Source organism: Dasypus novemcinctus, chromosome 12, assembly GCF_030445035.2.
Source record: "Dasypus novemcinctus isolate mDasNov1 chromosome 12, mDasNov1.1.hap2, whole genome shotgun sequence".
NCBI lineage: Eukaryota > Metazoa > Chordata > Mammalia > Cingulata > Dasypodidae > Dasypus > Dasypus novemcinctus.
Genome location: NC_080684.1, coordinates 77,665,775 through 77,681,783, shown reverse-complemented (window position 1 = coordinate 77,681,783; position 16,009 = coordinate 77,665,775). Strand labels below are relative to the sequence as shown.

The window sequence follows — 16,009 nt, the reverse complement described above, 5'->3', positions numbered from 1 at the left end:
CTACAGCACTTTGTTTTAAAAGATGTGTTCATACATTCTCCCATTTAATCTTAACAACTACTCCTGGAGATAAGCAAGAGTTATCTCCCTTTCACACAAGAGGAAATTAAAATTCAAAGAAAAATGAACTAACTCACCTAAGGTCACAGAGAAGATAAAAGAAGGCACCTGGACTTCATCCTAAAACCAGACTAATATCTCCAGTGCTTGCTTACAGAGCACTTTCACAGAATGAAGTGTGGTGTGGTCCTAAGCTGGGTCTCAGCTTCCTCATCTGAAAACTGGAACTAGTAATAGTATCTTCCTCACACTACTGGTAAACTGTGTAAAGGAAGAGGTTCATAATAAGTGCTCAATAAATGTTAATCACTATTATCGTAAATGCAAACATACTTGTTCACCCAACCCTTCCATCTCTCCACCTCTTGTGTATCCGATCTTGGTGCATTTGCAAAGCTGTGCAAACTAGAAATCTGGGTGCCATCCTAGAATCCTTTCTTCTCGTCCTGAGTTCAATCAGTTCTAATCCAGTAATCCTCGTTATTTTTTTTTCATTATTGCCCACCCAAGAAGAAGTTTTCGACATTTTCCCTCTAATTGCACCTCCTCCCATGAAATTTTAATACCAAAGGTATCAATATACCTATTTTTGTAATGTGTGGGCACAAACCATTGTACCATCAAAGATTTTTTGCCCCAATGGGACCATATCATCCCCCACTGAGAATGCATGTTCTAATCCTCCTAAATATCTCTCAGCCCCATTCCCTTCCTCTCTATCTTCTTTGCCACTGCCTTGTCCTCACAACTTTTCATCTGGATTACTCCAACAGCTTCCTAATTGGGCTCCTTGCCCCCATTTCTGTCGGTTTCCCATCCATATGCCACCAGAGTTGATCTTTCTAAATGCAAGATTGTTCATATCAATACCTTTCTCAAAATTCCTCAGGAGAGCTCCAGCAGTTATTGGACCTTTCCTGGGTACTCAAGGCCCCTGCTGAGCAGGCCTGTGCCTAAGCCTCCAGCTTCAGCAGCTGCCATCCTACCCCACCCCATGCCATGCTCATGAGGCACAAACAGCTTACAGTCAATGCCTCCACACCTCACCACTTTCCACTACCTTTGCCTAGACTGCCATTCCATCTTTGCCTTCGTAGTGAACTTCTACTTTCCTTCCAACACCCCACCTAAGGTGTAGACATCCTCTTTAAGGCCTTCTCCAAACCACTGTTAGGACAGGCCAAGTAGAGCCATCACTTCCTTTCACATATTTCTCTGGGTCACAACTCTTTAGTTATCTCTAATTATGATGGTCATAAAAACAAGAACATTTATGAACTCTTTACTATATGCCAGGCTCTGTTCTAAGCACTTGACATGGCATTATCTGGAGTACTATTAGCTCCAGGCATATAACAGGAATTCAGTAAAAGCTCACTGATATGAAGCAGGGAAGCAAAGTGCTGGAGTTCCTAGTACTGTGCTTTTTCCACTGACTTATCCAGCCTTTCCTGTTTATAGTGTTTACCCTAGTAATGAGGAGTGGGAAGGAAGGGATATGATTATTCTACCAAAGGTTTAAATAGTTTCTTTGAAATATACTCCATGATTTAATGGAAAAAGTCATTGGGAATGCCTTTCCGTATGCAAGGGGCAGGGGGATCTAATCTGCTGTCTTGGAACACCCACATCTTTGCAAATGTAATCAATTTGAGGAATATAAATGTATTTTAAAATGTCACTGACAAAGGCTTAATCAAGTACAGTCTAACAGTTTGGGGAAAACAATGAAGAAAAAAGACTTAGAACTTAATATTTAAAAGCATACGAACAAGAGATGTTGAAAACATCAGATTATATAATTGAGTGAAATACTTTGAAAGAGGATACTCATACAAAGATAAACAGAAAAAATACTTTAAACAGTTGAATAAAAAAGACGCCTCAAAGGTCCTTAAGAATCATTTGAAAAGGTCGTTTAAGTCCAGGGCTCCCCTCCCCCACCCTCTACTAACTGAAATAGCAACATGCCTTGATGATAATTTGAAAAGACTGCCTCAAGTTGATACAAAGTTTTTCTCTCTGAAGAAAAAGACAGATAGATAGATAGATAGACAGACAGACAAATCTTTTACATGCAACATATAAAGTTCTGAATTTTCTTGTTTGATACCACATAAAAAATTCTGGTTTTAACTTTCAGTATCAAATAAATAATAACTTTCTAGAAATCCCTGGAGTTTGGGAAAAGGGTTACTAAAATGGAATGTCTTATGGTTCAAATCCAAATTCTGAGACTAAAAAATATTCAAAATATATGTTCCTATTGCATTTCATTATTCATTTATAAACAGTGGTTATCTCTGAGGAATAAAATTATGGATGATTTCTATTTACTTGAAAACTATCTAGAGTTTTTTTTTTTAAACAACAAATGTGTTGCTTTTATATTCAGAAAGAACAACAGAGCTACTTTCACTCTGAAAAAAATTGGCATTTTTGTTAAGCTAGTAACAAATGTGTTATTAATTTACAAGGCACTTTCATGTATGGCAGCTAATTTCCTATTTATAAAAAACAAAAACATATATATGTAAGCATGTATGTGTATGACTGTGTGGTTGAGTGTGTATATACATATATTTTTTAATATATTTATATAGTATAATATTTATACTTACTATGTGTATATATACATATATATATATTTTTTTAATCACTGTATCTGGTAAATACTGTAAGGGCCCCAAATTCTTTATATTTCTAACAAATAAATATGAGGCCCTTGTCTCCTCGCCCCTGAATCTGGGCTCTGGGATGGCTTAACCAAAAGAAAACAGTGGAAATAACACTACGCCAGTTTCCAGGCCTGTACCTTCAAAAATAGGCAACTTCCACTTCTTGCCTCTCAGACCACAGTCACCATTCTGCAAGGAAACTCTAGCACCCATACAAAGGCCCATGTGGAGAGGAACCAACAAGCAGCACCAGATTACCAGGCACGTGAGTGATCCATTTTAGAAATGGATCCTCCAGCTCATTAAGCCTCCCCTGTTGACATTATGTGGAACAGAAATAGCTCTCCCTGCTGAGAGCCCTGCCCAAATTGCACATTCATGAGTGAAATAAATTGTTTCAAAGTGGTTTGTGACGCAGCAAAAGATAACTAAATACCATATTATATTTTATTGATTTATCACTACCTTACTCCAGTTATGCATTAAACTCTCTGAGGTTATGAACTTCATCTTTATACTCATCTTTATATTCTATTCATTCTTTCATTCATCCAATAAACATATATGGATTAATATGTATCTAGCACTATGTTAGATAGGTTCTGCAGATTCAGAGAGGAAAAAAAAAGCCTCCGCCCTAGAGAAGTTCACAGTGTAGTGGTAGAGACAATGATAACCATAACCTCGGGGCTTTGCAGATGGTGGATAATAACTGTTGGCTAAACGAACAAATGAATAAATCAGGTTCTCAGAACAATTTTGGGAATTGTGTACAATCACCAGTTTACAGATGAGGCATACCAGTTATTAATGCATTAACTCTCAGCTCTAAATCCACCTGTCTTTGCCCTCCTTTGTGATACTAAGCTGGACCCTGTAAACATTTCTCCTTGGCCAGATGATGCAATGTTAGTTTTTGTCAATAGAGGGCACTGGGAGGACACTACAGACCAGAGAAAAGGGCTTTTACTCCTTTGGGATACTTTATCCTCTCTGGGGTGTACTTCCAGTAGCATTTGGGAGGCCCAGTGGTGCTCACTCTCCAGGGAATTTCTCTGCCTCTAAGCAGGCTGCTTTCTGGGGAGCAGCTCTGGCCCGCCCACATCCTCTACCAAGTTTCTCTCCACCCAGGGGCAGTTCTTACAGAACAATTGCAGCCAGTAACCTCTGGCAAGTTTCTAGGCCAACAGCAGGCTGCATATTCATGTGGCAGTCACTTCATTTCCAATGAAGTCTGAATCATATTGGGTTAGAAAGAGGCTTCTTCCAAGTTATTAGTACCGTCCTCCTGTACTCTCTCCTTCAGCTCTAGAAAAAAAGTATCTCCCTCCATTTGCTACTCCTGTATTCCTTAGAGGACTCTTTTACTCCTTTAGCAGTTAACCAAAGTTTAACAGTTAAAAATCTTCACATTAAATTTTCCCTGTTCAAATTACTTCATGGTTTCTTTTCCTGAATTGATCCTGACTGGCACATGAAGGAATAAAAGGACTCAAACAAATAGTAAAGAGGCCTGAAAAGGCATATTTGTCTATAGACCATCCAATGACTGATAAACAAAAAAAGAGATCAAAAGGGAAGAGATAAGTTTAAAGACCAAACCAACAAAAATTCCATGCCAAAATCTTTATTATGTCTAATCACATTTCTTAGAAAATCTCTTTTATCTTCTTTGGTATGTTTTTAAATCTTCCATTTGGTAAACTACTTAAAATAGAAACTGACATACTCACAATGAAAATGTTGGCTACTGAAGCAAGAATGGATCAGAAAATTAAAATGTAACTAGCCCAGGTTAGGTCCAAGACATGTGGCTCCAATCAGAACCAAGAACTGATACTAGAGAAAGGATAGCCTACTGATTAGAGGCATGGACTGTGAAGCCAGACTGTCAGGGTTTAAATCTCAGCTCTGCTACTACCAATTTGTGGCACATTCAGCAATTTAGCTAACATCTTAGTCTCTCATTTGTAAAGTGGAGATAATAATGGTACTTACCTCAAGGGGTTATTATAAGGATAAAGTGAGTTTATATACCTAGAAGCCTTAGATCCAGTACCCAAACCAAATTCTCTTTCTAATCTCCTCCCTATGTCAATATTCTTCCCCCCACCCCGAAACATACACATACCTTCTAATTTTGAAAAGGTTTTAGGGGGCCTATTTTGCTCCAAAAACTGTTCTGTAATTTTCCTACCACCTCTGGCCCTCAATCTGAGCCTTGCTATATTAAGGATATGTAGAATATCTTCCTTCTTTAAAGGGCTATCATTTCTTTCCATGCCCATGGGTATGGGACCTATTCAATCCAAAAAGAATGGGGGTAATATAATATAGCAGACATCTCTGGTCTTATTCAAATTATCACCTCTTTCTTTAGGAAATCTCCCCTTCTCCACTGGAGGTGATTCTAGTGTTCTAAGGGAAGGGCTCAAAACCCACAAGACTAATCAGACTTTGAAGACTAAGGGAAGGCTCAGTAGAAAGAACTGAGCCAGAGATGATCATCCAATGGCCCGAGGTCCCCAGAATTGCCTCACTCCCACACTTCTTGAGCCCTGGGATTTTAGCAATTCTACAAGACTGTGAACTACAGAATGCTTCAGAGAATTCCTATTCCTAAATTCTACTGCATACATAGGCTATTAGATTTGGTCATATTCCCTAGTATCCTCATTTGTAAGGGGAGTGAGGTATGGGAGAGGGGTTCTCTACAGTCCCTTCCAGTCCTAACATTCTATAGTTCTACCAACAGGACAAGTCCCAGCAGATAATGCTCTGCCTCCTGTGCCATTCTCCATAACAATGTCACCACATCATTCAGCATCCATATACTTTATCAACAAATGGTAGTACTGAGAGATGTTTTAAAAGTCCTATATTTAGGTTTTAAAACCACAAGCTTCTCGTTCACCACTTACTATATCTCAGCAATATTATTTTGGTAACAGCATTGCCACCCTCTCTGCTATGGTGCTGAGCATAAATAGAACATGAACATATCCAGGAATTGTCAACTTGGCACTTCTTGCAAGGAGTTAAGGTTTCTTTTAAAACATTAACAAAAATAAAGCCTAGGACCAAAACCTGCCCCCAACTTCTAGTGACCATATTTCCTTCTCAATTAAAATTTATTGTTTGGAAAAGCACAATGTGTTCATTTTTTATTCCAGGGAAATGCACTCCAGAGTCATATACGTTACTTCTTACTGATCAAACTGACAAACAAGTATAAACACAGCAACCTATTAAAATTAAGTAAAGGCAAACATTCCTGCAGCTAGCTACAATAGCAGCCTACAAGTCTGAACTACACCCATAAAAAAGAGAATGCTACCTTGCTAAGTGTATGGCTAAACCCTGAGGACACACCACCAGAAAAGCTAGTATTAGAACTGACAGCTTTAGATAGTATGATTTAAGAGCTGTAAAAGAGGGGCCTGATTCCAATATCAGGAGAGCCAACACAATGACTCTCTCCTGATCACAGCCAAGTAGATCGGCTTTTTTTTTTTACTTTCAAGGTAGCTAGTTGGGAAAGGAAAAACTGAGTGGCTCTGTTCCTTGACTCCATATGACCTCATATCAGACAAAGAAAAAACAACAAACAAACAAACAAAACACAATAAAAAGAGCTAAAGGATAAAGAGAAACCAACCAGGAATTAATCTTAGGACAAATGGGCAGGAAAGAGAAAGGCAGAAAAGCCTGAATTAACAAATATAAAGGACCGGTGCATAGTAAACTCCCAGCAAATAATATGATTATCATTTTATTGATGTTATTTGAGGTCATTGTGAGATACACAGAAAAGACTGAAATTCATTTTTAATCACAAACAAAGACCACAGGCAGGCGGGCAGACAGACAGACCAACCCACAGATAGACAAAGCCAGTCCCAGTCTTCCCAACTGGCCATTTGTTTCTCTCCTCCTCTCTTCCACCCTCAAGCCATCTTCAGCTCACACTGTATCTGACAGCAGCATCCAACTCCTTCCTCACTGGCAATGGAGAAGATTCTCTATCCATTCGGACATAGCTTGGATCTATAGAGCACAAGGTATTGCAGATGTTGGTAATTATCAAACACTGTAGCTAGGCAATTAAAATAATTTTCCCCAAATCCAAATTCACCAGCTGATTCAAACCCTTTTAATCTATTTTATTCTATATGCATGTAGCCTACATTTCATGATGGGGCACTAATGGATTTCAAGGTTGGTAGTAAAGTCACATCTGTACGGGTACAGCCTAAGAGTCTAGAACATTCTTAAGCAACAATGTCCAAGAAATTCAAGCAAACACATTTGAGATCGCAGGTTTAAAAGAAAGTATATATATATCCTTCTATACCTCCATCCCTAGCACCCTTCTACCTCCTCCACCCGAGGACAAAAACAACTCTTCAAGCAAGGCCCATACTGAGGGAGCAATAGTGAAAAAGGAGTCAGGCACCTAAGTAGCTGGTCAGATCTCAAGGTTCTCAACCCAGCTGCACTTTAAAGAACAAGGCATTTGTGTGTGTGCGTGTGTGTGTACATTTAATACCACTGCCCAAGACCCCACCTTCAGAGATCTGGGATGAATTGGGCTGGGGTGGAACACAGGCATCGGTAGTTTTTGCAGAAGTTCCTAGGTGATTCTAATGCACAGCCAGGAGAAAGAAACCCTGAGCTAAATCAACCCTGATGTTCAATACAGTGATTGATACAGCCAAATGACCCATACAGCCACAGGAGGGAGAAAAAAATCACAGTGAGAATTTCTAAGAGAAAAGAACATTAAATTCCTTTTTTAAAGTGAAATGGAGGCATCCCTGCTGTGGAGAGACCTGTCACATGGTTTGCTATTCCTAGAAAGAACTGCAATTAGCTGCCAACAGATGCATTATTTCATCAGTCCCATAAATACTCAATAAAAATCTTCCCCTCTTCCTTTATGTCAGTCTTACTGAAGCAAGGGGGGAAAAAAATCTTCTGATAAAATGTAGTACTGAACTATCACAATTTTTTAAGTGATTAAAATTAGCATTAATAAAAATAAAATATTTTAGTAAAATCTTATCCCAGTATATACCTCTTAAAGTCCTTGAAAATTTTCCTCTTGAAATGAAAAAAAAAAAAAGCATTAGTACAATTTTTAAAAGCCTATTTCAATTATTAACACTACAGCACAATACAATTCCATTTCAAACACAGTGGGGAGCCAAGATTGTGCAGCAGAAAAAGTCCTAAATCAAGAGTTGGGAGGCCTGGATTCCAGGCCCAGCAATAAATTACATTAACTAGCTGTGTGATTGTGGGCAAGTTGACAATCTCCCTAGGCCTTGGTTTTCTCAGAAAAGAATTAGGTGATCTGCAAGTCCCTCCTAGCTCTAAAATTCCATAAAACCAGGATATAGCTCCATTATGCTGACTTTGTTACATTAGAGAATTAATGTGCTTAAAATTTAGAAAGCTTAAAGTCATTCTGGCAATTCTACTAATATATTTAACCAATTCCTGCCTCTGTACATAAACTGAATGAACACAACAGTAAAGCACCCTAAATAAGACCCTGTCTCCTATATGAATCTGAGGTGGCACCTTCCTTCTCAACTAAACTAGCCAGGTGAAGGTTCCTACCCCAAGCTCCACTCCCACTATGTAAATGAGAAAAGCTATGAAAAGCATCTGCACACCTTTTTTCATAACCCCACACTATATTATTCTCTAAGTATTTTTCTTTACAGTGATCCATTTTTACTTAAATAAAAGTAATGTATTTTTTAAAGTAACTTCATAAATAGAAAAGTGTTTCACTGGTCATGAATGGAAGGACACTGTTATATTAATACAAGGTGGGGAAAAAGCAATATAACTAGCATCTAGGTAAACACTGTTGCTCACTGATAGCCCAAACCATGAGGATCTCTTTATCTTTGTTAAAAAGAGAAACTGGCAAGTGTCAAGAGAGATGTAAGAGAAATACTTGGACCAAATGGAGGCTTTCACCTGGATATAATCAGGATTGAAACAGAATAAAAAAGGAAGTAAGAATAACTTTCTTATTTAATCCCATGTCTACATATCATTTTCAACCATCTCAAGAACCACCCAAAATTGTGCCACCTTGGGGGGGGGGGCCGGGCACAATAGTGGGACCTCAATGAATGGTAACAACTAAGTCTATGCTTATGTGAGGAGGGTGTCTTACATCAGACAGGTCTGGGCTCTAACCATACTGTCACCTGTGGCTGCCACTTGAGCAGCTTTGCACTTGGGGTCATGCTATCACTGAATTCAGGTCTCTGCTCGAGTACCCTCATTGGAGAGACTACCTGGAATGGTATACTCTTCCTCATCACCCAACACACGATTTTTTTCTCATGGCATTTACTGCCATAGGATATATTATTCATTCATTTGTTTACTGTCTGGCCCTACCCCACCTCCCACTAAAATCTAGCAAGATCCATGACAGCCCCAGGGACTCTGTGCTGCTACTGTTACATCCTCAGCACCTGATATCTGGCACAGGGTCAGTACTCAGTAAATATTTGTTGAATGAATGAACGAATCCCCTTGGCTAGTCTGGAGGTCTCAAGATTTCATTTCTCTTCATATACACAGTGCCTGGCATTTAGTTGGTCCTTAGATAGTATGTGATCATCATGCTGTTGATACACAGAAATTGTCAGCCCTGGCACAGCCACCCAACAGGCAGAACACAGAGGCATCTGATGCTACTGTAGGAGATCCTGAGCTGTTCCCAGAGAGCTGGCCTCCACTTTTGCCACTGACTAAGAGTACATAAAACAGTAATCCAGCCTGAGGAAGAGAAACAGTAAGACACACACACACACACACACACACACACACACACACACAAAATCCCCAAGTCCTACAGTCAGGGCCCTTGTGGTGAAACAGGGAGTCCTATGTCCCAGCAGTCATTCCTACCACGACTTAGGCTAAGTCCCAGCAGACAGTGAGGCTGGGGCTGCTGATATATTTCTGTTCCAGACTCAAGATTACTCAGGAACTGGAGTTAGCTTGTCAGTGCAGACAAGACCTGTCAGCAGTGGGAAGCCAGGTGGCAGGCATATGCTGCCTTCACCCAGATACAACCCTATCCTCATCTCTTAAATGACCTGACAGGACCCCAGAGAGCATTTCCAGCTGATCTAGTGTCTAGTATGTGACCTTGACCAGTAAGGGACACACCATGAAGTAATCCTTTCTCAGTGCCAGGCTGGATTAAGTTCTTTTATTGCCAGAATTCCTCTCTTAAAATGTAAGAGTCCTTACAGGGTGAGAAAAACATGAAATCATAATTATCCATTAACAACTTGGACTATTTTTTCACCAGATATCAGGAGACCAGTCACCGAGGTAGATTCTGACAGAATCAAAAGGTTTAGAATGTCTCTTTGGTGTGTGTATTGAGATTTCCTGGGGGGAGAAGAATACAGAAGATCAAGATACAACTCAATTCTTCTCTAAAAAATTCCATCCAGAAGATAAAAAAAGCTACTAATTAGGATGAATCACAAATAAGGCCTCAAAATTTACGAATGAAACATTAAAAAATTAAAAAGAGAAATATAGGAATCACTGAGAAGACCAAACAAGAAAATGTTTCAATAAAATAAAATCAGTTCATTCTTGAAGAAGGATCATCCTCTCAGCCAGAGAGAGGGTCATACATTCCCATTTGTCTCAAGAGAAAACCACCAAGTCCATATAAACTAATTAACTACAATCAAAGTGAGTACAAGGTATAAGCACATTTTCCTACAGTCAGGTTCCTTGAAACTCAGAGATGCCTTTACAAAAATTTAAATGGACTAGTTTAACACTTATTAAAATTATTCTGTTACAGAAGTGGAGAAGTACTGGGGTCCTGGGAAATAGGCCTCTGGACCCATTTGCATTTTTTACAGGAACACTAAAATTGGAAGGCATTGCAACTCTGATACTCTTTCCAGGATTTTCAAAAATAGCGTAGGTTTCCAATTACTTAAATCCCAATTTAATTTTAGAGTTAAAATGCTGCCATCAAATTACTTGTTTTTAAACACTTAAGAAAAAATTCTAAGGTCTCAAACAATAGAAGGCTGTTAGTGATCAACTGCTTTAAAATATCTCATTACCTCTATCCCTTACTACCACAAGCATTATACACACACACACACATACACACATATATATATCATTATAACTTATGGTATACTGGATTTATATATATATATAAAATACATATATATCATTAAAACTTATGGTATACTGGATTTTTCATAACACATGTAGCTTTTAAAAGTGATTATTATGAGATAGAAAATGATAAAGTAGGGAAGCAGATTTGGCTCAACAGATAGGGCATCCACCTGTCACATAGGAGGTCCAAGGTTCAAACCCAGAGCCTCCTGATCTGTGTGATGAGCTGGCCCACGTGCAGTGCTGGATGCATGCAAGGAGTGCCGTGCCACGCAGGGGTGTCCCCCGTGTAGGGGAGCCCCATGCGCAAGGAGTGCATCCCGTAAGGAGAGCCACCCAGTGCAAAAGAAAAGTGCAGCCTGCCCAGAAATGGCGCCACACACATGGAGAGCTGACACAATAAGACAACGCAACAAAAACAAGACACAGATTCCAGGTGCCACTGACAAGAATACAAGCAGACACAGAAGAACACAGAGCGAATGGACACAGAGAGCAGACAACTGGGGGTGGGGGGATGGGGTGGGGAAGGGGAGAGAAATAAGAAAAGAAAATGATAAAGAAGGGAATGATAAAGCCCAGATTCAAGTGGCAATTATCTCTGAGTCTGAGATGTGGATGAAGGAATAGATAGGATTGGGGAGGAAGACTCAGGGGTCCTCAAATGTACATGGTAATATTATTGTTCTTAAACTGAGTGATGGGGAGACAAATGTTTGTTGCATAATTATTCTCCATACCTTTTTATGTTTGTAATCTTATTTAAATATTCAATATTTAATAAAAACTGAATTTGTGACTGTGAATGTATATAGACATATGCAAATCAGAAAAAAATTTTCAATAGCAGTTTTACTGAATGAAATGTAAAATGATCAAGTGTACTTAATTTGTTCAGTAGCTAACCTATCTTCCCATTCAACCACTTCTAGAGCACTAAAAATCCTAGGGGAAAACATTACTATTCTAAATTTCTAAAACAGAAACACTCAATTTTTTCCTACTCTATAATGTTTCATTCTGCTTGCTTTTTAAAAAAAAAAAAAAAACTCCCCTCAATTTCTCTGTAACTTTCACCATTTGGTAAAAAACAGCTTAATATTTTCTTATTCTCTGAACAAATCTGAGAAGTAAAAACAGGGTCACACCCCTTTGAGCAAAGCACAACCATACTATTTACATTGCCTAAAAAAAAAAAGAAAAATATTTTGATAAGGAACGACTTTTAGTGTGCCTGTTTTGTTGCTTCCCATTATATGTTGCTAAGAGGAACACCTAAGTCAAATACCACGAAAAGACATTGGTAGTTTAACTATCACTGCTATTAGAATCCGCAATGAATATTGATTTCCTGGGTCTGTTAAAAAATTGCAGGTCAGGGAAACGGACTTTGGCCCAGTGGTTAGGGCGTCCGTCTACCATATGGGAGGTCTGCAGTTCAAACCCCGGACCTCCTTGACCCGTGTGGAGCTGGCCATGCGCAGCGCTGATGCGCGCAAGGAGTGCCATGCCACGCAAGGGTGTCCCCCGCATGGGGGAGCCCCACGCGCAAGGAGTGCGCCCGTGAGGAAAGCCGCCCAGCGTGAAAAGAAAGTGCAGCCTGCCCAGGAATGGCGCCGCTCACACTTCCCGTGCCGCTGACGACAACAGAAGCGGACAAAGAAACAAGACGCAGCAAATGGACACCAAGAAGAGACAACCAGGGGAGGGGGGGGAATTAAATAAATAAATAAATCTTTAAAAAAAAAAAAAATTGCAGGTCAACTCTCATTTATCATTTTTCTTCTACTTCTTTTTTGGCCAGTTTAGGTCCCTGATCCTCAATCTCCATAGAAAGTAGAAGTCATGGGAGGTGTTAAGAAGGACCAGGTGTTTCATATCATGTCTTCTTGCTACAAGCCAGGCTAACAGCAATAGGACTGTTTCTCTTTTCCAGAGCTCCTTAAAGGCAAAATGAGACCCACCCCAAACCATTGTCCTTACAAAATTAAATATTCCGGGTATCGGAACAAAGCCAAAGTAAAAAGGAAGACCTTAAACCAGTAACCTTTAAAAATAACTTCAGCCCGCCTTAAAAATAATCCCCTTTGGACATGTCACACCAGTTCAGGGAACAGGTGCAGGCATGCCTACTTAGAGGCTGTCTCCTCCTTCATGAATCTGACCTTTTCCAGTCAGCAGCTCTGGCAGCCCACAAATCAGTTATCAGTAGGCCCAAAGCCTGCTTTCCCATCTGCACTTTCCAAATGGCTCCTGATGCCAAGGGCTGAGATATGACCTGGCTCTCAGATGAGAACATGCCTCCCCAGTGACTTGCCAAGTTTCCCTGGAAGCATTTCCAAATGTATCCTCTGAGCTCCCTCCTCCAAGCTCCCAATCATGGTTCGTATTAACCTTCCTTCTCTAATTTCCTAATTCCATCTCCTCATTCAGTCCCTCCAATGCCAAATCCCTTCAATCCAAACCCCTTACCCACTTTTGGGACACCCCCACTCCAGCCTAAAACCCCAACTTTAAATCTAAAAGGCATGATTCCAACAATTTTGTAGATTGTTTGTAGTTTTCTTTCTGGGACGTACCTGCAGGCAGCTCCATTACAGCTTCTTCCCTTGCTTTCTCCAGCTTCTCCCTTACCCAGGGAAACTCCTGCAGGGAATCTAGAAATGTATCAAACGCTTTAGGACCCCTGGAAGGTAGGATATCGAGCAGCAGCATTGTTTTTCTGAGGCCTGTGGTTTGAGCTTTGATTTCTTGAACATGGTTTTCTGTCAAGATCCCTTCCTGGTAAAGGTACTGAAGAACCAGTCCCTCCACCAATACCTCCGCACCCAGCTCCAGGCGAAGTGAGCGAAGCACTTGCTTGTCTCTAGCCTCCATTTCCCCCTGGGAAGAGAGAAAATCGTAACTCAAGATTACAGGAATGCCTATGAGTCCCTAAAGATCGTGCCACTGCAATGTAAACTCCTGAAGGTCAGGGACATCTCTGAACCTTAGCAGACTCCCAAGCCATGGTGGGCAATACCTGGTTGCTAGGCCAAAAGAAACTAATCTGGAACATCTGCAATCATAATGAACAACACTGAGGATGTCATCTTTTCTCAGTTTTTGCTTTTCACACAATGGAGTCCTAGTTCAATTCCTTGCCCAATGAATATTCTCAAGGGTGGGGAGAAAAATGGGTCAGAGAGCCAGTATACAAAGCTATTTTTACCTGAATATAATTACAGAGCAGCATTTAATTTTAACATACTTGAGAAGAAATTGGGGCTTTATTTTAACATTGCCTCCTCAGAGATTCCCTCACTCCTCCTCCACCATCACAGAAACTGCCAATATGAATGCAGGTGCCGTTTTGCCCACAGGCACTTGCTGAAGCTGGTCAGCAGTGGAAGTGGAGGCAGAAACCAGCAGATATCCATGAGTTTAAGGATCGTTTTCACTAAGATAAAAGGCCCAAATACCATCACCTTCAAGAAAACTATCAATAGGGTTTGTACCCAACCGACAATAAACCTGATACACAGTTCCAAACTGCATTCCTCCAAAGAATTCAGATCTTCACGACATTGCCGCAGCCACACATGCATGGGCCTTTTAAGGGGCTGTGGGTCTTTTGTTACTGGTGTGTGTGTGTGTTTTCACTAAAATAAAAAATGTCAGCACTTCGGCCCTGGCCAGCAGCCAGGCACTGTATGAAGGTGCATTACCAAGGCCACTGCAGCAGTGGGCTCTAGGGCGAGAGGAGTCGAGGTAATGAAAACCCCCGACACTGACACTCGAGTGGCCGGGAGGGAACGTAAGGCGGCAGGCTGGGCGGGGCAAGGCCCGATCCCTCCTCACTGACCTCGGTAAAGGCCGGGAGGCGGCCCTCAGCGAGTGCACTTTGCGGCCGTCGATTTGGAACGTTTTAAAAATTCCCTGCCTCGCTAGGTGAAGCCCTCTTTTATTACGAACAGGAAGAGCTACGAGGAATTTTCGGGGCAATTTAGCCTGCTAAAATGGGGTTTTGGAAAGGATCTTCAGAGCGGACCGAGAGGACAATGGGCCCTCGGTACTACCACCGCCACCCCAACCTCGGCCCAGCTCCGACAGCCCGCGAGCAAGTTAGAGGAGCGGAGGCGCCAAGCAGGTCCCAAACCTTCGAAAAAAGATGGATATGGGGGTTTCAGGTTTCCTATTACTTACGTCTGCAACGACGTCTCTTTAAAAAAAAAAAAAACTGCAACCGGAATCCCGACTGTTAGGGAACCCGTACCGTAGACACCATCTTTGTTGAAGGCGACAGCCTTAAACAGGAAGTATAGTCGCCATCTTTGTTGAGGGCAAACACAGGAAGTGTTGTTACCATCTTTATTGGGGGCCCGACTGTCAGACTGAAGCCACTTCGGTCATCTTTGCTGTGGGTAAACAATACACCCTCCGGCAGAGGGAAAATAAAGCATCACCGAAGTAATCTTCTAAGCAAAGGAGGCGTTGAACAATTGCAGTAACTCCACCAGGGTCTTGCACGCAACTGACATAATAGAAGTCAGGTCCCTCTCTCAAAAGTTACCCTAACAGTAAGGCCATTCCCTGGCCATTTTGTTTGAAATCCTATTTAAAATTGCAAAACTCAACCTCTGCATTCTCAATGCCCCTTTCCAGCTTTATTATCTACACTACTTACTACCAATTTACTAAGCTTTTACTTATCATTTGTTTATCGTCTTTCTCCCTCCACTAAAATTAAATGCAAGGACATTTCCTTACATCACAGGGTTCCTGCTCACAAAGAGTTTACAAATATATCAATCAAGTTTCAGTTGCAGCAATCAGCTAGCTACTGCAGGCAAAAAGGGAGTTGTCGACAGGGGAATTGGGGACATTCAAAATCATTGTAAAGCCTGGAGAGGGATAAGCCTCCAGGGATGACTCCCTAAACATCGCTGAAGTGGTTAATGATCACAAAGAGAAAAAAAGGAGTCGTGAAGCAGCCATTTCACAGCCCTAACCACCTCTCAACACAGAACAAGTGTTCTGGCAAAGGACGTCTGAACACTACTGCAGAAAAACCAGTCTCCACGGCTGTGCTG

The 16,009-nt window shown here is 40.8% G+C and overlaps 1 protein-coding gene across 2 annotated transcripts in view; it reads right to left on the bottom strand.

Annotated features, from left to right (window-relative positions):
• The window catches only part of CRADD (CASP2 and RIPK1 domain containing adaptor with death domain), a 199,657-nt gene extending 184,414 nt beyond the window's left edge, over positions 1 to 15,243 (bottom strand). The window contains exons 1-2 of one of the 2 annotated variants that reach the window (XM_004446731.5): positions 15,123 to 15,243; positions 13,517 to 13,820 (exon numbers count right to left, since the gene is read on the bottom strand). In XM_004446731.5, coding sequence (XP_004446788.1) covers positions 13,517 to 13,814 — 298 coding nt within the window. In that variant the 5' untranslated portion in view covers positions 13,815 to 13,820; positions 15,123 to 15,243. Of the gene's footprint in view, positions 1 to 13,516; positions 13,821 to 14,450; positions 14,489 to 15,122 lie in introns of those variants that run through there. The other variant, XM_004446730.4, reaches the window with a different exon arrangement.
• Positions 15,244 to 16,009: the final 766 nt, after the last annotated feature.